Source organism: Thermobia domestica, chromosome 7, assembly GCF_964235325.1.
Source record: "Thermobia domestica chromosome 7, izTheDome1.hap1.1, whole genome shotgun sequence".
Classification (NCBI taxonomy): domain Eukaryota; kingdom Metazoa; phylum Arthropoda; class Insecta; order Zygentoma; family Lepismatidae; genus Thermobia; species Thermobia domestica.
In genome coordinates this window covers 112,849,421-112,871,781 of record NC_137460.1, presented here as the reverse complement: position 1 = coordinate 112,871,781, position 22,361 = coordinate 112,849,421, and the positions used below count along the sequence as shown (strand labels likewise).

Below are 22,361 nucleotides of genomic sequence, written 5' to 3'. Positions count from 1 at the left end.
ATTCCTACAGCCACAAAAAATATTTCATGAGATATCACATTACTTCATGATGTTAATCGTTCATACATCCTCCAATAATTTAATTGTTGTTTTATGATATCCACATCCTGATTCTTCACAATAATAATATGAAAAGAATACTATTCATTTAATTCATTTCCACATAATTCATTCAATGGTGGGCAGTGTTTAATTTACAGACCAATAATATTATTTAATGCAAGCATGCGCTTAATTCAAATGAATTTTGTAAACTTTAAGAGTAAAAGGTTCCATTATGAGAAGATAGGATTTAGGATATTTAGAGTTCTGGGCTTTCGGCATCTATGGTCATTTAGCCCGTCATATGAGGATGACGTCCCTCGGGGATCACACTACCCGGGAAAGGGGAAGGAAGAAAGAATTGGGTTAGGAAATAGCCTGAGAATTATAAATTAGATATCACCCCGACATTTGCCTGGTGTGAATTAGGAAAACTTATTCAGGTTGGCCGGCCTGAAAAAGCTTTTTACACTTTTTCGGTCGAATTCCTCCATCGGGAATCGAACCCGGGACCATTTGCACTGAACGGGAGAGTGTTAGCGACTACGTTACGCGGGGCCACTATGACAAAATAATTGATATGTAGGCTTACGTAGCTACACGTGCTGTAGTTCTTATTATTCGTTATTATTCCAACTTGTGTAAATATGAAATTAACCAATCAATTTGTTTTTGTGAACCTAAATATAATAAATTATATTCTATTTTTGATTTTATCCAACAATGAAAATTTACTGTATCATCGTATGCAGTTAATCAAAAGTCACGAATCATAAATTTGTTATCAGGCATTTTAAATTCTTGTATGTGAATAGAGTATTGACCAAGACATGATGAAATTTGGCATAAACACTGTGTGAAAAACGGAAATATTTGTTTGACAAATTCTGTATTATTTAAACATTCACATATTTTTCTCATAACATTTATGAGTAGGATTCCACTATGTTCTTGTATAAACACTTCAAAAAGTTAACATGAGTTTTATCATTGGCAAATATTCAAGTATTTCGAAGATGAATATATTCATGAAGAATATTTAATTTGTACTTATGACAATGCATGCAATTATTACATGAGTATATTTTTATATAGTTTTTAACATACAATTCACACTGATATTTTCTTCAATACGTAAACACACAGTTCAACACAACGAACACATAATCCATCATCGTGAAATCAAGACATTTTAAATTTATTTCCCCTTTATTTGTATTTTTAAGAACACTTCCATCAATTCCAGTAAATACTTCACAACACTTATTAAAGTCCAAAATCCAAAAATGTGTGACTGTACACAAACATAAATTAAATCTTCTTCTACTCTACCACTTAGTAAGGTTCTCCATGCACGAGCTTCAATCATTTCGGATCTACACACATATTACTATTATATGTCTTATCATGATAAAAACTCCAAATGTACATGTATCACATATTAATTTTTCAAGTTTTCATCTATCAATTGCTCCTTTTATACCGTCCAGATGCACATAATTTGGTCAGCACTATTTTGTTCAAATACTATTAATATCATCTTTAAATAGTGAACATACTTCTTTTCGGCATTTCTTTGAATTCGATCTTAAATGTGACTGTAATTACAGTGGAGTCTCTTTAATACGAAGTCCAAAGGGACAAGAAAAAACTCGAATTAACCAAAAACTCTCATTTTAAAGTAAAATCAAGGGAAAAAATAACTACTGTATATGAAAAACTAATTAGCATGCGATGCACCTTACTTATAAAGCACCACATTTTCGTAAGGAATTAGAATAGGCGCCGCGATTCGACATTGTGCATAATGCACACCAATAGATCACAAACGAATCTGCTTACCTTTTCGTCACTGTTTTAATTCAGTTAAAAAGAAGTGCACAAAAATCTCGTTCTTGCAAGTCTATTGCTAGTGGAGGACAGGGTTCAAGATCATTGACATTTCTACAGAAGGGATGGACACTTCCAGGTTATTGAGGAGGTGGAGAGATGCGTACCAACCATCTTCTGCTGGATTCTCTATAACGGAAGGGAGTCCAGCTGAGGTGGTATCAACAAAATTTCTCTTTCCCATGGTCGCTTCTGGATAAGATAACAGATAAATAAAAACAAGTTGAAATTACATTGTTCTATTTGCAATTTGCCGAACACTGTAAATATTTCCACTGTAAATACTTCGAATTATCCAAACAGGAGGTTCAAATGTTCGATTTACTCACGATTTTTACCATTATTTTTAATACAGTTTTCAAGGGGATTAAGCATTTATTTGAATTATCCAAGTTCGAATTAAAAAGAGTCCGCTGTATTTTAAACTGATGAATATATAAAACAAAATAAATATAATCATGTGATGATCTACATATATAGGCTACCAACTTTCTATTAAATCAAACAATGTAGTATGTTACGTATTGGTACACTTTCTCCGACAATTTTAACTTCATTTTGTTCTCAGCACTTATGTGAAGCAGATGTCTATGCACCTACACTCTATACAATTAATGAATGGAGAGTCTCTTATACACATTTTCCCCTCTGTTTGAAATAATAGTATTTTATTCATATTTACGTAAATGTATTCAAGTATATCACAAAATCTCTTCTATAATTACATTTAGTAAATTTTTATAAATATAACTAAGTAAATTTGAAAAGTGATGATAAGACAACAATCACTTAACTGATGACAAAGTCATTTTAAAACTCATCATATGAGTAAAAAGAAAATTAGCATGATGACCTACATTGCAGTACTACTTTAATGGTGACCTACATTAGTGACCTACTTTAAACATAAATACCTACATGTCCTAACGGGTATAAAGGTACTTTCCGCCATCTTGGTCTATACTCTATGACTTATCCGTCCACTTCTACTTATGATATTCCAGCTTTTGTTTTACACTTTTGTATAAATTTAGGTAGGTAGGAAAAATTAATATTTTAGTTAGGTGATAGCAATTAACTTGCACTTTCTTGTATTTGTATTATATGTTCAGAAAAGAAGGGTAACCATGTCGATTTTGTAATAACAACCAACTTTTAAATGGTTTTGAAATAATATTTAGTCAATGCAGGAGCAGAAAAAAGACACAAGTACATTATTTCAAAACACTTATTTACTAAGTTTTTGGGAGTGTCTGGACCCAGTAGATTTTACCTTCCACCAAACATACTGCGAGTACGCGCCAGAGTCCATTCATATAACTTATGTTCTTTTCGACTAAAATATTTTAAAATTTAATATAGAAACCATTTTACTTTTAATGACGTTATGTGTTCTAACGATTACTCTAATTCAAGATGTGAAATAATGAAAGGAATTTCAAGTGTATCGTCAACTAACTGTAGTGAATTATATGAATTTGAATTTTATTAACCCTCTGACTACATTTTTTTAGAACATTCTTGTATATGTACGACTCCTTTAATGTGGGATATTCCTGACATCCGTACCCAGCTTTGGAAACTAAAAACAGTCTCCTGGCCGCATCTGACCCGATTCGAGAACATTTTTTTAGAATTTTCTAAAAACAAGTTCCTAATGACCTTTGAATTATTCGCATGGGACACATATATCCCGTTGTTAGTCAAAGGGTTAAAACAATATTAATGTTAGAAGTTGGAGACAACAAAAGAAAAAAAAACTTACTTCAATAATACTATGTAAATGTTCCATTTGCTCTTCAGTCAAATTTTCATGGAGATTCGCAGTGACGGATGGTTGGTCAATGGTGAGAATCGAGATTTTCCTGGAATATACACAGTGGTTATAATGATACCGTATGGAAATGATCCATTACAGTTATAGGTTAATGATAAGCGTTTGGTAATATATTAATTATGATAAATGTAACTTTAATCAGCGTCCACTATACGATAACACAATTATTAGAATGTTATGTCGTTTTTGTGAAAATCTCAGACTGGTATGATGTTGGTAATAACTGACCACGAAATCAATAATATACAAAAATATGCATCTAATTAATAATAGTGTATGCTGCTCAGCAAGTACAATTTGTTTGACTCATTATTTTATTTACTTTTTATATAATTATCCTTATTTGGCTTGCATAGTTAACTCTTTCTAACCGAAGTGTTACATACATAAAATATGTCTTTTTTGAACATTACAACCACTTTTACTCTTAAATACAGAGACGGGTCCTATAGCACCCCACAAGTTCTTTGTTTACCTCAGAAGTCGTATTGAAAAGTTCTGGCGTGCTGTGCTTTTTAGTATTTTTAGTTGACGTCATAATCCAACATTGTACTGGCGTGCTTTTGTCGAGATGAATTTTTAGTTAGCTTTTCATAGTTTATTTTTAGTTTGTAACTCAGGAAGCTCTACAACGAACTAGAGGAACTAACAAATCCACTGGGGCTGCAAGTAAACATTGAAAAAACAAAATACATGCACATAACATCAGATAAAAATAAGGGAAGAAAGGGAAGGTTTGTAATAGGAAACAAAACATTTGAAGAAGTAGACAGATTTAGATATTTAGGAATGACAATAGATAACAGGAACAACATGACAACTACAATCAAGGAAAGAATTCTAGCAGGAAACAAGGCATATTATGTTAATGTACAAATACTCAAAAACAAAAGCATTGGCAGGCAAACCAAGATGAAGATTTACAAAACGACAATTAGACCGATAGTCACTTACAGCGCAGAAGTATGGATGTTATCCAAAGAAAATGAAGAAAAACTACGAATATTCGAAAGGAAAATAATTAGAAAGATTTTCGGGCCAATCAGAGAAAATAACGAATGGAGAAGCAGAACCAACAAAGAAATAGAAGATATCTTAAGAGGAGAAGATATTGTACGATTTATAAAAGCGCAACGGCTGCGATGGACGGGATACGTAGAAAGAATGGAAGAAGGACGACTAGCAAAGAAGATCTTACATGAAAAGATATTTTCCACGCGAAGAAGAGGTAGACCAAAGCAAAGATGGTACGAGGATGTAAAAAAGGATCTGAGAATATTGAAAGTTAAGAACTGGAAAGGAAAAGCAAAGAATAGAGAAGAATGGAGGCGCCTGGTGAATGAAGCCAAAGCCCACCCAGGCCGCAAAAACTCTACGGACCTCATATGAAAGCTGTCGTAGTAGCAAATCTTTCACTTTGTATTCTTGTATCTAGTGTTGTTTTGTTTCGAACACAGATTGTATCTGCGTGAATGTATCTGACTACACTGTATTACTGCTGATAAGCGAGTTCACTTCATTTCGTATTGTTGGTTAACATATGAAGGGTGACTTTCTGCTATAGTATGTGTTATAAATTGATTTGTTTTTGTATGGAGCACTATGTGTTTGATAATTAAGTACTGTGTTTGTGTTGAGCATTGGTGATGTGCCAGGAAAGTACTGTAGCAGTGCGGAAAAAGCCAGCATACACATCCCCATAAAGACAATATGCAAACATACAGGTCGTACAAAATCAACCATAATGAAAGATCTGGCATCCGCCAAAGGACTGCCTCCGACTGTTGTTCCAGAGAACAAGTTCGGTAGTGGAAGGCCAAGAAAAACAACTAAATCTGCAAACACTCTCCTAATGAGAGAAATAAAGAAGAACCCAAGACTGACAGCGGGCGAACTGAAAGAAATGCACCTGAGTCTGTTGGAAAACGTTAGTGTTTGTATAATTCAGCACTGTTTCCATGTCGTACTGCTGCTAAGAAGCCTCTACTCACCGACTGCATGAAGAAACAACGTCTTGTTTTCGCAAAGAAATATGAACACTGGACACCAGCACGGTGGAGGAAAGTAATGTTTACCGATGGAAACACATTCCAATTGTTCCGAATGAGAGCTGTTAAGGTTCGACGTCCATCATCTTCAGGTCGATACAACCCAAGGTATACTGTTCCGACCATTAGGCACTCCCAGTCTGTATTTTTTTTTCCCCCAGGGGGTGTTTTTCAGGTGAAAAGGGTAGAAGAGGTTTATATTTCTTACCACAAAATGTGACGATGAACGCAGATCGGTATATCAACGTTCTGCAGAATCATTTAGTGGATATGTTCCATAAAATCCACGACTGTGATTTTTTTCATGCATGATAACGCGCCTTGTCACAAAGCTAAAAAGGTAGCGAATATTCATGAGGAGCAACATATCAAGATATTATAATGGCCTCGGAATAGCCCCGATTTAATTCCAAACGAAAATTGTTTGCATCAAAGATATTCTTGGGACAGAAGAAGCTTCAGAACCTACAGACCCTCCAAACAGAATTGAAAAAATGTGATGTATTGACATGGACCTAAACTATTTCCAAAGTCTTAGTGATTCCATGCCCAAGCGCATTCAAATGGTTCTCAAAAGTAAAAGCAACATGAATCCGTACTAATGTATGCATTTTCTGTTGTATGTGATAATTAATAATAGCTTTTCACCCCCCCCATATATATATATATATATATATATATATATATATATATATATATATATATATATATATATATATAAGGGTTATTATAAAGTATTGGTGCGATTTCACAGCTCTATAATAACTGTATTACTGTATATATTTGTGATGAGCGCAAGAGTCTTGGTCTTGCAGTTTTTGCAAGAGTCTTGCATACAAGACTAAGACCAAGACCAGGAATCCCGATGCAAGACCAAGACCAAGACCATACCTACAAGATCAAGACCAAGACCAAGACTCTTGCACAAGTACCGGTACTACTTGAATTTTTTATAGAATGTAAAAAAAAGGGGGGGATAATTACATCTTTCACTTGAAGTTCTTGGCTTCAGTAAGAATCCGCTGAATGTGTTCCCAGTATTTTATTTAATCCGTGTGAGTTGATCTTCTCCTGTAGCATATACAACAGTGTGTCGTTTTGTGAACCGGTTGTTCGCGTTTTCTCTAGTCATTACTCGTTTTCAAGCCACACAGATGTCATTCTGATCAAAGTTTGTTGCACACAATGGAATGTGTCATTAGTACTGGATTACGATGCATTCCTGCGTTTTTAAACAATGAGGATTATTTATCGGGAAATCAGACACTATTCTTAAAAGTGTGTGTTATGTGCAGTAAACTTAAACCTTTGATCTTCGAGCAGGCAACGTTGTCGGCTCGTTCTGGGATAAATATAGCAAAAGAGGGATTTGTTTTTCACCCTTCACTTGCTTTGCCTCGGACAGTCTACTGACGAAACGCCACAAACCTCCAGTAAGAAGAAATTTGCAAAGTAAAGAACCCAAGTGGCGAGTGCAAAAAAGTAACTTTCATACGTATTTCGAAGATGTAGCGGAAAGCGGAGAGCATCCGTATGGGTTATGCGAACTGTACAAAAAAAATCGAAGCAAAGTGGCAATAAAAGTGAAAAACAGAAACACTTTAGGCCTGAAAAAACATCATTTATCAGTGCATAAGAACGAAGCGCAGAAACTATTTCCATTAAAGCAGCAGCAAGCTCGAAATATTGCAGATTTCTGTAAATCTTGTTTGATTATAATCAATATTATTTTAATTTTTTCTCTCTTTTTTTAGCCAATATTGCTAGACATATCATTATCATCATCATAGCTATTCTGTTATTATTGGCAGGTCATTTGTTGCAACTAAGAAGCTTTGATGTAAGGTGAACCTCGGCTAGTCTCTTCGTCTTACGTAGGAATTTTCTGTTTTAATACCTTCCTTCCACTAAAATCTCCTTCGCCTCTCCCTCTTTTTTCTTTCATCATACCCTCTAGCACTTCTCTCATAATACAGTTCCTCCTCAGCCAATGTCCCAACCAGTTCCTCTTCCTCCTCTTAATTACATCTAAAATTCTTGTTTTCTCCACTACTGCTATTATTTCTAACACTTTCCCGTTCGTTTTCAGTTCAACCCAGCTAATTCTCCCCTTTTTTCCCCAGGAAATCCTCTAATTTTTTCATCTCTTTTGCTGTTATGTTTCTGCCCCATATAGTACATACTTGGAATCAGTAAAACAAAATCTCAATATTTAATTGGAAGTTCTTTCAATACAAAGAAGAGCTAATTGAGGTTGAAAATAAAAGAAATCTGACGTCTTTAGAATGTAAAAATGATTTTGCAATTCATGGTATTTCAATAATCTGTACCGTCTTAATTTTCTTTCATGCGTCTCAGGAGTAGCCTCCTCAGTTTGGGAACCAGTGGAGTATTGGATCTGTTTTTTAAAAAATAGAAAAAGATTACGAGACGTTATAAGTAGTGAAGCGTGGGCACCCATTGAAATAAATAAATAAATAAATAAAGGTCATCGCCTATATTCTACGTAGGTACACTATCATCATACTTACACGAAGGTAAACTATATTACATTTAGAAACATACATTGTATTTCCATTACTATTGGCGCATTCTTTAATTTATTATCCCTTACATCCGGAGTAAAATTTCCCTATGAAAAGCATAAGATTTCTTAAAAACAAGACTTGCAAGACTCTTGCAAGCAAGACCAGGACCAAGACCAAGACCAAGACTGGGTGTGCAAGACCAAGACCAAGGGTTCCGATGCAAGACCAAGACCAAGACCAAGACCACCTGAGTCTTGGTCTTGCATTTGCTCATCATCATAGGCTACCGAAAACATAAAAAAATGAAGTTTAAAGGTCCATAGCTTCAAAACTATGGGACTTACCGTACTCGGGTCAAGACTTCACTTAGGAACTAATATGTGGGCTATCCAAAAATACATGTTTCAAAATCCTAAGGTACTCACGAAGCAATTTTTATAGAGGGAGTTTGGCTACGGGCATATAATTTGAAGTACTTACCAACTACCTCTATAAAAATTGTTGCGGAAATGTCCTAGGATTCTGAAACTTGGATATTTGGATAGGGCACATATTAGTTCCTCAGTGATGTCTTGACCCAACTACGGTATGTCCCATAGTTTTGAAGCTATGGACCTCTAAAGTTAATTTTTTTCATGTTTTCGGCAGCCTATAACTTCCAAAGGAAGCATTTGTGCACCCAGGATGGTCTATACTTTTTTGTCTTATCTTGGTGTCAAGAATCACCTCCCAAGAAACACCCTGTATATAGCCTAAGATTGGTGTCCCGGTTTTCCGTTTACAAAATCTGGCATACCTAGATTGAAATAAAGCTAGTGTGTTGTTAAATATTATATATAATGCGTTTATTATCACAAAATGCAGGGTAAATTCAGACAACTTTATTTGAAATTATTATTTTAGTAGGGACTATATTGCAATAGGATACTAGTGCAGTGAAACCAACAACCAATCACTGATCATCGACCTACTGGTAGTCAGGTGGATTTGTATACATCTGTTTTTTCTAAGGCTGGAAAGAGAAAAAAAGTATCGGAGCCGAATGGCTCATTTTGTTTCGTGGTAGTTGCTGAGTACGTACCATATTTCAATTAAGAGTTATTCTATTTCACATGAACCAATGACGAAAAATTCATGATGTCAGATTTTGATATTTTTTTGTATATTGAAAGACATGTTTGATAATAGTTATTTCCCAAAATAAAATTTTTCCAGCCCTTATAGTTAAATAGTAATTAATTACGCAAGTAGGTTCAAGGTCACAACTCAAACACGGCTGCTTTTACATTTTATTGTTTATAAGTGCTATGAAGCTAAACATTTTCATCCCCATGTAATTTTGCCTTAGAGTTCAAATCCGCAATCAAAACTAATGAACATTGTATAGGTGTAGAGTTATAGCAGCATTTAGGTTCCAAGTTCAGGCCCCAAAATTGATTTTGTGACATGAAGAAGACGGTGAATATTTTGCGTCTCGACGAAGAAGTGGGAGGTCTAAAGTGACAACTGTCGCTCAAAATAAAGCGCTAGTTACAGAACTAAGAAACAGACCTCTACACCACACGTATACACTGTTAAAAATGGTTTCTTAAATTTGAGGAAAAAATCCTCATATTTGAGAACATCCGTTTCTTACCTGAGCACCGAGTAATACATTCTTAAAAGTGAGATTTCGATTTTCTCAAATCATTTCGAGAAATAATGACTCACATGCAGGGAATCATGTCTCATTTATGAGGGTGCAAATGCTTTCTCAAATTTGAGAAAAAATGCATATTTTCTTAAAATTAAGAAAGTAACATATGAGGAAATAAGACATATAATCTGAATTTTGAGAAACACATTTCTCAGAAAAATTGAGAAGTGTTTTTCTCAAAATCGAGAAACAGTGCACAGAAACGAGGTTCTCAAATACGAGAAGGAGAAGGGAAAGGGCATAAACAAAATATAATCTTGCGAAAAAAAAATTCAAACTATTAGTATTAGAATTTATATTTAAAAAAAACATCTACAGTTATATTGTTGAAACTATAACACATTTAAATTTTCATTTCAAAGTAAGAAAATTCCACGAAGACTTGTATTTAAGTGTGTTACTTATGTCTATTGCAACAGACAGTTGAACATTTTCCTTATTATCACTGTCCACTTTCTGAAGAATTTTCCTTTTTATCGACGTGGATTTATCCAAGATTTTCTTATTTCTTCCAACATTATGTCAACTTCTTGATAATTCAGATTCAAGAACTATCCGTTTACTTCAGCCTAACAGCAATAATTTCTGCTGGAGTGTAACGTCCCACGATTATGCTACGAAGCTCAGGGAGACGTTATGATGATAATGAGCGAAAATGGTGTAATGAAGAAAGTGAGAGAATCCCGAGAAAACATACATACGACGTTTACTCACACAGCCCACTTGGTACAGCTGGAATCAAACCAGGGATCCCATGCATCGGAGACGAGTTCTACCTCTGAGTCATCACGGTCCAATATCCCTACTTACACAAAACAAGTGCACAAACCGTATTCATGCACAAACTGACAAGAAACATATGTCCACATTTTCAGTACACCATTATTATCCAGCTCTATCACTGTCTCCTTTGACCTTGGAGCACAATCTTGGAAACAGAATAAACTAAAACAGAATTAAATGAAATGTTTGAGTTTACGTCCCAAAGTAGTGTCGTTTAGGCTAAAGGAGAGATGATAAGAATAAATGAGTGACATGAAGAAAATATGGAGAACCCTAAGAAAACCCACACACACTGTATTTATCCACCGCAGAGCCTACTTGCCGCGAGCTGGGATCGAACCAAGAGTCTCACGCACCAAAGGTGAACGCTCTATCACTGAGCTACCACGACTACGCGTTAAATTTAGAACAAATATGTACAGTACTATGCTACAAACAACCTGCAAACGCGTGTCATTTCATTAAAACGACTACTGATGATGAAAAGAGGAGGCGCCAATCTATGCTAGGTGATCAGTACAAAGTACCTTTGCATTACAATTCCATAGTAATAAGTCACCTTTTTAACGGTGTTTCTAACAACGCAGATGGCTTGTGTGTTCTTTGTTTCCATTCATAAGCTATTTTGCACCTTATAATGGATGGCAAAGGGTGTAAAACATTGACATGTCTCCCCATTCTATAGTAATATAGAAAGCAACGTGCCCTGCAGAGCCCTAACTCGCCTTCATTTGTTATCGCTGCACTCGTTATTATATGAATTGAGTATTGAGATTTATTACATAAAGGAGCCAACATGACTACCATAGCCTATATAACCTATATGAGGGGGGTGGGGTCAGCGTTCTACACCCTAATGAATGTATCGTAATATCTTTTAGTCTATGATAGTATGTTTACAATTCACCCAAACTTACGTTCGAAAGTTGATATGCCGCTCCTCGCCGCTGTCATATGATGTGTATCCATACGCCATCTCAGCCACATCACAGTATGGCGTATTCATATACATTCGTACTTTGCTACAACTGAAATCCTTTATCTCGTTTCCCGTATAGTAATTAAGACTTAGTAATATTACTCCCTAGTAAAACATAGTAATATTATTTCGGTAAGATTGTTACCGTTACCTTTTAATCATCTATGATATTGCAAATCACGCACTATTTCATTCTCATTTCTAAGAAATGAGCAAATCTCATAAGTGGGAACCTGAAAATTTGCCTTGAGCTCACAAATGAAAACATATTTGAAAATTATGAAACATTTTATCTCAAATATGAGTAAAAAATACTTATTTTGTTTTGAACATGCGTTTTTCTCACTTCTGAGCAAGGATTTTTTTTAAAAGAGTGTATCCTCTTGGACAAAACCAAGGAATATAATTATTCTCACAAAACAATAAGGAAAAAAATTATTGGAGATTTGTCTAAATTGTCAAGACCCGCGACAAGACTCTCCTTACTAAAATTCACAAGGCCAAGCGAATGAAATACACTGTTAAAAATGGTTTCTTAAATTCGAGAAAAAAATCCTCGTATTTGAGAACATCCGTTTCTTACCTGTGCACCGAGTAATACATTCTTAAAAGTGAGATTTCGGTTTTCTCAAATCATTTTGAGAAATAATGACTCAAATGCGAGGAATTATGTCTCATTTTTGAGGGTGAAAATGCTTTCTCAGATTTGAGAAAAAATGTATTTTTTCTTAAAATTGAGAAAGTAACATTTCAGGAAATGAGACGTATAACTCCAATTTTGAGAAACACATTTCTCAAAAAGATTTGAGAAATATCTTCCTCAAAAGCGAGAAACGGTGCACAGAGACGGGGTTCTCAAATACGAGAAGACGTAAAAGGCTATAACCAAAATATAAACATGCAAAAAATTCAAACTATTAATACACCTAGAATTTATATTAAATAAACACCTATAGTTATAGATATTGTATATAACATAACACATTTAAATCTTCACTCCAACTCAAGAAAATTCCACGAATACCACGACGAATTGTACTTTAGGTGCGTTACTTATTCCTACTGCATCAGATAGTTGAACATTTTCCTTTTTATCACTGTCCACTTTCTCAAGACTTTTCTTTTTCATCGACGTGGTTTACTAAAGATTCTCCCGTTTCCTTAAACATTATACCACCTTCTTGATATTTCCGATTCAAGAATAATTCGTCTACTTCAGAATAACGGCAACAATTTCTGCTGGAGTGTAACGTCCCACGCATATCCTACGAAGCTCAGGGAGACATTATGATGATATTGAGCGAAAATGCTGTAATAAAGAAAGTGAGGGAATCCCGAGAACACACACATAAGATGTTTACTCACACTGCCCCTTGACGGAGGTGGAATCAAACTAGGGACCCAGGCACCGGAGGCTAGTTCTACCACTGAGTCATCGCAGTTCAATATGCCTACTTCTCTACCATAAAAAAAGTTGCCTACATGAGAAAACACCGCGTTTGTGAGATTTTCCAGGATTCTCCAGTTTTCTCCTACAAGAAAGTACATTTATTTCGGAGGGGTTCGGAATTTATTTCGGAGGGGTTCCAAGTTCAATACGAGGTCAAATTGTATTAAAATATGTAAAATTGTCCCTAAAATTAGATAAAATTTACATAAAAGTAGCGATTTCGGGGAAGGTCCGGAGTTCCAGGACTCAGCCCCTACCTTCCATCTTTCTCATTACGGCAGGGACATGCGACAGTTTCTGCCCCTCATAAATGTGCTGAAACTCCACTGCTAAGGATTCAATTCAGATTGGAAACAAGGTCACAAAGCCATGCAAAAACTGCCAAGAAACGCACTTCCACATTTTCATTACACCATTATTATCCCTCTCTATCACTGTCTCTCTTAGCCTTGGAGCACAATCGTGGGACTAAAAAATAAATGAAATCTTTGAGTTTTACTTCCCACAGTTGTGTTGGGTAGGCTAAAAGAGACGATGATGATGAGAATAAAAAAGATAGTGGAATGAAAAAAGTGGGAAGAATTGGGAGAACCCCGAGAAAACCCATGCACACTGTGTTTATCCACCAGAAAGACCACTTGCCGCAAGCTGAGAATCCTGGGATCAAAGCCAGGGCCTCATCGCACCAGAGGTGAAAGCTCTACCACTGAGCTACCGCAGCCTCTACGTAAAATTAAGAGCTAATGCGTACAGTAGTATGCCACAAATAACCTGCAAACTTGTGTCATTAAAACGATTACTGGTGGTGAAAAAAAAGGAGGCGCGAATTTATGCTTGGTGATCAGTACAAAGTAGGCCTACCTTTGTATTACAATTCCATAATAATAAATCGTACGTTGTTTTGTAACGCTGTTTCTAACTACACAGATGACTTATGTATTCTTTGTTTCCGTACATAAGCTATTTTGCACATTATAACGAATGGCGAAGGGTGTAAAACATTGACATGCCTCCTCGTTCTATTGTAATATAGAAAACAACGTGCCCTATGGCGCTCTAACCCGCCTTCACTTGTTATTGCTGCACTCGCTATTATGTGAATTGAGTACTGAGCTTTGATACATAAAGGAGCCAACCTGACTGCTATAGCCTATATAACCTGTATGAGGGGGGGTCAGAGTTCTACGCCCCAACTAACGCACTACAGTAACTTTTAGTCTATGGTAATATGTTTATAATTTACCCAAACTTACGTTCGAATGTTGATATGTATGTTGCTCCTCGCCGCTGTCACATGACATGTATCCATACGCCACCTCAGCTGCATCACCTACTGCGTACTCATATTCATTCGCACTCTGCTATAGCTGAAATCCTTTATCTCGTTTCCTTAATAGTAATTGAGCCCTAGCAATATTACTCCTTAGTAAAACATAGTAATATTATTTCGGTAAGATTGTTACCGTTATTTTTTAATTATCTATGATATTGCAAATCACGCACTATTGCATTCTCATTTTTAAGAAGTGAGAAAATCTCATAAATGGGAACCTGAAAATTTGCCTTGAGCTCACAAATGAAAACACATTTGGAAATAATGAGACATTTTCTCTCAAATATGAGTAAACATTACTTATTTTGTTTTGAACTTGCATTTTTCTCATTTCTGAGCAAGGAAATTTTTAAGAGTGTAGGCATAGAAAAGCATAACCCAACCTTAATCAGATTCGGACTTATTCATCTGGACCGAGGAGAAGGTTTTCAAGTCTAACCAGCAAGGCAAAGTTATTTTGTGCTGACCACACGGAACTAGATATGTCGAATAGTGATGAGTGCAAGAGTCTTGGTCTTGCAGGTTTTGCAAGAGTCTTGCATGCAAGACCAACACCAAGACCAAGACCAGGAATCCCAATGGAAGACTAAGATCAAAACCATACCTGCAAGACCAAGACTCTTGCGCAAGAGTCTTGCACAAGTACCGGTACTACTTGAATTTTCTTATAGAATGTAAAAAAGAAGAGAAAAATCATTACATTGTACAATAGACACTTGTACAATAGACGTTCTCTCGCGTCGCCTTGGGAATGATCTACACTTGTCTACACTTAACTACACTTGTCTTGTTGTCCAACAGTCTTCATTCTACCAGTAGCATTCTACCCCTACAGACACCATGACCAGTTTGCCATTTCCGGTGACCGGAAAACTGGGACCTTCAAACTAAAATCAGCATGCCCTATACAAACACACAGTATGTAGTTTGAATCGGATGATGCTTTAACAAATGCTTTAACAAACGTGTCTTAGATTTCCATTGCACACTACAACGAATTTGAAAGAGATTATATGGACGAGGAAGTAAGTTGAACAGTTCTGACTTGAGGAGACAAAGCACAAAGATGCAATTAGCTTTCATTGAAGAAAATAGGTGAAAGTTTTTAGACAAAAAGAAGAAAGTATAAGCATTGTTTGTTAATTTAGAAAATGCTTTTAACTGCTTGAATTGGATAATCTGAAAGATGCTTGGGATGAAATGAAAGATAAATCTCGGAATAAACTTATATTTAAACCAACCATTGAAAGTTTGAATACAAGAAGTGGTATAGGATAGTGAAGTAGAAAGACATACTTGACAAAAAAATTTGCCTATCAATGATATTATTTACTATCTAGGAGACTAGCGAAGAAGAGTTTACTTAGTAAACAAATTAATTTGATGGAAACTGGAAAGAATAATATATTTGCTTTTCAGATGATAAGGCTGCCATCGTGGAATCTAAATTGAAAATTAAAATACTATCAGAAAAGACAAACTGAAAATAATTTGAGATTAAAATAAATATGAAAAAGATTAAAGCAATATTTGCTGGGATGATTGAGGCTATGAGAATTATGTAAATCTGAGCATAGAAAGAAAAATAGATTGCTAGTTTGCAATACCAGGTAGTACGAGGTACATTAATAAGAGGTACATTTCATGCCACATATTCCTGACGAAGCTATGAAATGTAAACAAAAAATAAAATGCAATATGACAAATATCGAAATATGATAATGATGAGAAGCACAGTTTTTTTAAACAATAGACTGACAACAGCAAATTATTCGTTCTATATATTGATAAAAATGGTTTAATCATTTCGTTGAAATAACACAAAAGAGGTTGAAATAACAGACAGGTTGAAATATCACAAATAATTTTCTCTTGAGCGAAATACACCCCTTCTCTAAATCCGCCATTGAGCCACGAATGGTTTATATCTCCTCATTCTTGCACAAAAGGACGAAAAGTTCGAAATGAAGGGAAATATTATCTCCTCGAACACTTCGGATTTTTAATTAGTTTGTACTAACAATAGATTGAAAGCAAATTATTAGTCTGATATATTGACAAAAAAACTTCTATCGTCTGTGGAAATAACACAAGAATTTGGTTTTCCCTTGAAAGGCTCGCGCGCCCCTTTTTAGATACGTCACTGCACCACGGAAGGTTTATTTCTGTTTATTCTTGCTCAAAAGGATTGAGGGTTCGGAGGGAATACAAAATATTACCCGCTGTAACACTTGGGAATATTATATATTTTATAGTAACAATAATTATTAGTCTAATAAACTTTTGTCGTCTTGCTTCGCTGAAACAGCACAAAAAGAGTTATATCTTCTCTTATGGGGGCGTTCCTTTCTGAATCCGCCACTGTTTAGAGCTTGTATTCATTACTTTTTAGCTTACCTTTGGCTGCCGAGTTCACTCATTTTGAATTGTTGTAGGAATTAAATATCTTCTTTATAATAATCCTGCAAGAAGAAGTAAATAAAATGAAAGAAAAGCAGTATTTTCGAGTTTCTTTGGAACATACTAGTAAAGTAAAACCTTTCGTTAGCGAAATCAAATTTGCAAGGACTTTCATTTCCTTTATATGTAAATTTATTGGGCCTTATGCAGAGTCGTTTTCAGCGTTATTAAGAGTTTGGCTTACACGTGATGCTAACTTCCTATTTAAAAACATAATGCTGAAGTTAACAACGATTCATATCGAAGAAGACAGCCACGACTTCTCTGCAAGATTGTCCAAACACATTCAGAGAAATCTAAGTAAGACAGACGGATTCTCCATTGTACTGATTAATCCCTAAGGTAAAAGAAGACTTCGCATATGGTCCATTTAGATAAGGATAGGTTCTGGACAAGCTAGGGTTTTATATGGCTCAGAGGACAGTGATTTTCCAGGATGAGACAGAACATTATAAAGAGACGAAGTTTATTAAATATCAACTACACTGTACGAATTACTTTTTGGAATTCATACAAAACGAGACGTTAATTTGATTTTTTTTTAAAAACGGGGCCACTTGCATCCTCATACTTGTAATAATGTAAGTGGACTATACACTTTAATTTATAATATTATAGATGCTTGCAACCAAATGAAAACAGTAAGGGCAGAAATTGTGTGAATTTTTGTGCCCCTTGAATTCCTGACTAAGAATGAATGACTTAGGATATATATAACTATCTCTTGATTTTGACAGGGATATATTTACCCACCCTCAAATTTTGGGACCAGCCTCTTAAATTTTGGAAATTACTAAAATTTCAAATTTTGGGAGTCTACATTAGACCAGCCTCTTAAATTTTGGAAATTACTAAAATTACAAATTTGGTATAGGATCAGGATATGTAACTCTGTAAGTTTAGTTGGACCATCTCGTTCGTTTTAATTGGTAAAAAATTGGCAAAAAAAATAAATATCGGAGGTTTTTGACCTATTATATCCTCTTTGAAGGGGGTTTATTACTTACTGTGGTTGTATGGATAAGTACAGAGGTCTATTCGTTTTCATAGGGCATAGCTATATTCAGTTTTTCTCTTAAATTTCGGAAAGGATACATTGGTACACCGCTTAGATTTGGGAATTGATCAAAAAACAAAAAATGGTAAATATTCTTTAGGACCCAAATATACATTTCTGTAAATTTGGTTTGTCCTGTTACCCCACTTCTAAGGGTAAAAAAATATTAAGAAATATAAATGTAAGCAATACGTCATACTAGGTAAAACGCTATTGATCTAATTTATCTTGTTTGATTAAGCTTTTTCTAGTTTGATTATGTGATTATATGATTGAGTACAGATGTCTATTCTCCTTCATACGACATGGGTAGATTGATACTTCATTCTCAACATTTAAGAGGGATGTGTTGATCCGCCCCGTAAAATTGGGAATTATCACAAAATAAAATTTTATAAATATTATCTAGAACTCAATTCTATAACTCCGTAAATTTGACTGGTCCTGCTATTTTCATCCTATAGATAAAAAAAATTGCCAAATGTTACTATTGCCATGTGCTTACGACGTGGTTAGTTATTGATCCAATTTATGTTTCTTCGTGAAGCTTTATCACGTTGCGATTATATAGTTAAGTACAGGGATCTATTCTGTTTTAAAGAACATCGATATATTGATGATATCTTCTCAAAATTTAGGAGGGATGTGTTGCCTATCCTTAAATTTAGCAAATGACAAAAAGTAAAATTTCATAAGTGTTTCCTAGAATTCGAATATATAATTTTCTAAATCTGAGTGGTACTATTATTACCCTCTACAGAGTTTGATTCACTGATATTGAGCCGAATTTGAATGTGCCATTGTATGTTGAGTGTGCCAACCAATCATATATTTATTCTCTTTTCCGTTGTTAATTGGGTTGATGTCATTGGAATGTCCGATTTTACGTCTGGTGGAAAATCACCCTCTGTTAGGGAACTACTGGTGTACCAATGCATGTAATCTTATAAGAATATATTGTGCAAGGGGAATTAAATGGAATTAACTGAGAAAATATTTATTTTTGGAATGATTATTTCAAGTCTTAGTTCACAACTTTCCTTCTTGAGGCTGAACTTATGTATTAAGTTTGTGCGAATGAAATGGTCACTCCGAAATGCGTCATTTTCGAACCACTTCCTGCAAATATAAACTAAAATATTTGATTAATCAAAATATTTGCCATCTGCAATCATATGCTTTTCCTATCGCTCATCCAACGATTAGATTCCTTGGCGAAAGAAATCTGAAGTCTTTGATGCAAAGAAGCTCTCAACCACACGTAGCACCGACCGATCATCAGGAAAGGTTTTTTTCTTCTCAAGAAGTGATGAAGAGATCCTTGAACAGATGGTAGTCGATGGAAGAAGTGACAGGAGAATACAGTGGATGAGAGAGGATTTTTCATACTGAAACTCATGGAGAATCTCCAACGTCTTCTGTGGGACAATTGTGCGTGCTTTGTCGTGTAACATGAGGACACCGCGTCTGTTGACCAGATTTGGACGTTTTCGGGCAAAATTGCGGTACATTTCATGGAGTTCAGCGTTGTAATGATCTACAGTGATGGATTTGCTTAGATGCAGAAAGACAGTATGGATCAACCTCATTATAGAGCGCCACATAAGCAACAATATCTTCTAGGGGTTTCTGGCGAATGCCCTGGACTTTTGTTCAAGCTACAGCCACTGTTCTGGCGTTATCATAGCAAATTCATTTTTCATCAAAAGTGACAATCCGATGCAGGAAACTATGTCGGTTATTCCTTACACTAAGAGAACTGCACGCCTCCAGACGGCAATTCATTTTGGCTGGTGTCAACTCATGTGGCACATACAAGACCAACTTTTTCACCTTGTTAATTGCACGGAACCACCCAACAACAGTGATATGATGTATACCTAACTCGTTTGCAATGGCACGAACACTTTTTCAAGGCTTTGCTTCCATTATATTTTGAAAAGCTCATTCGAGTATAATATTGGTTGGGCTCGATGAGGATCATTTTGTAGTACTGTCACCAGAATGAAATTCGACAAACTAAGGGCAAATAGTGCGTTCATTCGCCATTTCTGGCCCAAATGCAATGTTTATGTTTTTTTAGCTTGCTGTGTAGAACATCCAGTTAGAATTTGTAAAATAAAATCACTCCAAATTGTGTGTTCTGTGTGGTGTATTTTCATACGTCTCCGTTGAATATAGGGGTGGGCATGAGTCGAGTTAAAGGTAATTTCCTCAAGTCGAGTTCCGAGCCGAGGCACTATTTTTGAGGTCGAGTTTCGAGTCGAGTCGAGTTTGATAAATGGCTCGCTCGTTCAGCTTGTTTTAAGTCGTTTCGAAATCATGGCCTGATTAGACTGGAAACTGAAAGCTATGAGAAATGTAAGCGATGATGTGAAATACTTTTAGTCTTGCTTACGAGAGAGGACACTGTTCGTATTTCGGCTCTTCTCAATAATGTGACGACAATAGATTTTTATAACGAGACAGCCTCAACTGTGAACACCAATGTAAGAATATACTGTAGTTTTACCATCAAAGTTGAGACCTCCGCGATCGAATTTTTGAGCCCAAGCGGAAGCCCAACCCAGGTATTAATGTCAACCTGCTCGGCTTGGTTCAACTCAGTGAACAGGTTGAGCCGGAATGAGTAATCGATTCGGCTCAATTGATCCGACGGCTTGAGCCGGCTCGGTTGGGGTGAGCCATAGATTCGGCTCAATTGAGTCGATGGCTCGAGTAGGCTCAGTTGAAGTGAGCCATCAGGTCAGTATGGCTCGGTTGGGATGAGCTGTCGGCTTAGTTCGGCTCACCCAGTCCGACAATTCTAAATCCGGGACAAGTAGTTTTGAATATTTTTGACCGGCGTCCTATAAATTTTAACAATTTTTGGCTCGAGCTCGAATACTTGCTCCTCCGGAACTCAAACCCAGAACTTCGTGAACGATGTCCTTGCCTCCTAGACGTCAAGACTACCAATGTCGGCAGACAACTAGCTTTTAGTATTCAAATACAAACTGCATATCTTTCAAGTTTACACATGGTGGTGTTATAATAATAATAATAATAATAATAATAATAATAATAATAATAATAATAATAATAATAATAATAATAATAATAATAATAAATTGGAGTAATAGTGGTATCACTGATAATATTTACATTGTCTATGGCGGATACTTGAAGAGAGTACTTGAAACTACACACAGGAATTGGCTCGACTCAACTCGACTCGAATCTGAGTCAAGTTGAAGGAAATTTTTCGAGCTGAGGTCTCGGAGTCAAGCTGAAAGATGTCAGTTTCGAGTCGAGTGGCGTTTCAAAGAAAACTCACTCGACCTTTCTCGTGATCACCCCTAGTTGAACAATACACTGGCTTTTAATTGCCTGGGTACTCCATCCCGTTTGTTGTACGTGTACATAGTTTCTGAAGGTATACGTATGAGTTTAGTCCATCCGTGTTATGTTGCTGAGGTGAGTTTCCCCACAAGGTGTCAAAATGGACATTTCTTTCGCACCAACCTTATACATAACTAAAATTTTCCTAACTGTTAACATGGTACACCGTTTGAAATGTGATAAATGTTGTGAATTTACTTTAAATGAGTCAATTACTCTCTTTCATTAAATATTAATAAGTTAACTTGCCTTAGTTGTAAGTATTTGCTTTCCACTAAATTCTTCAAAATTGTATCCTACAGCTGCAATTATTACTAGAAAAAGGTATAAGTAAATAATTCTATAACATAAAGTAAAGAATATATAGTATAAAACAATAAGAAAATCGTCCTTCAGAACAAAAGTTTGATAAAATCACGAGATGAATATTTGAATATTTAATAATCTCTCTCGGTTAATATTCTGTGATCAAATGAGTCTAACAACTACTGCTTGTAGCACCTTTAGCCAAACTATAAGCATTTTTCCCCAGTGGGGTCTATTTCTCTCAAACCTACTAGTTTTGTAATACTAGTATGTTTATGCAAGTCATAAATTATCATGAAGCAGATATAATAAAATAGTGATAACAGTTATTTCTAAGTACTAATGCTAATATCTAAAATTTGCCACTATTTTATGATATATGCAATTATAAAATGTTTGACTTTGAAACGTTTCACACTAATATACAATAGATCATTAGTTTTAAGGAATAGGCCCTTCATTTCATCTATACTAGTTATAGTTTAACTGTTTTTGTCTTTATGTGTAACATAATATTATTCGATTGAAAAGCTAGCTACAAGGCAATCTACTTACGTATCATGTTCCAGTA

At 35.4% G+C, this 22,361-nt stretch overlaps 1 protein-coding gene across 3 annotated transcripts in view; it reads right to left on the bottom strand.

The window, feature by feature from the left end:
* The window catches only part of LOC145690356 (WD repeat-containing protein on Y chromosome-like), a 156,901-nt gene extending 134,970 nt beyond the window's left edge, over window positions 1-21,931 (bottom strand). For 2 of the 3 annotated variants that reach the window (XM_081765172.1, XM_081765173.1), the window contains exons 1-3: window positions 21,734-21,931; window positions 16,984-17,048; window positions 3,698-3,797 (exon numbers count right to left, since the gene is read on the bottom strand). In XM_081765172.1, the coding sequence (XP_081621298.1) occupies window positions 3,698-3,797; window positions 16,984-17,006 (123 nt within the window). In that variant the 5' untranslated portion in view covers window positions 17,007-17,048; window positions 21,734-21,931. Of the gene's footprint in view, window positions 1-3,697; window positions 3,798-16,983; window positions 17,049-21,733 lie in introns of those variants that run through there. The other variant, XM_081765174.1, reaches the window with a different exon arrangement.
* Between the last annotated feature and the right edge of the window lie 430 nt (window positions 21,932-22,361).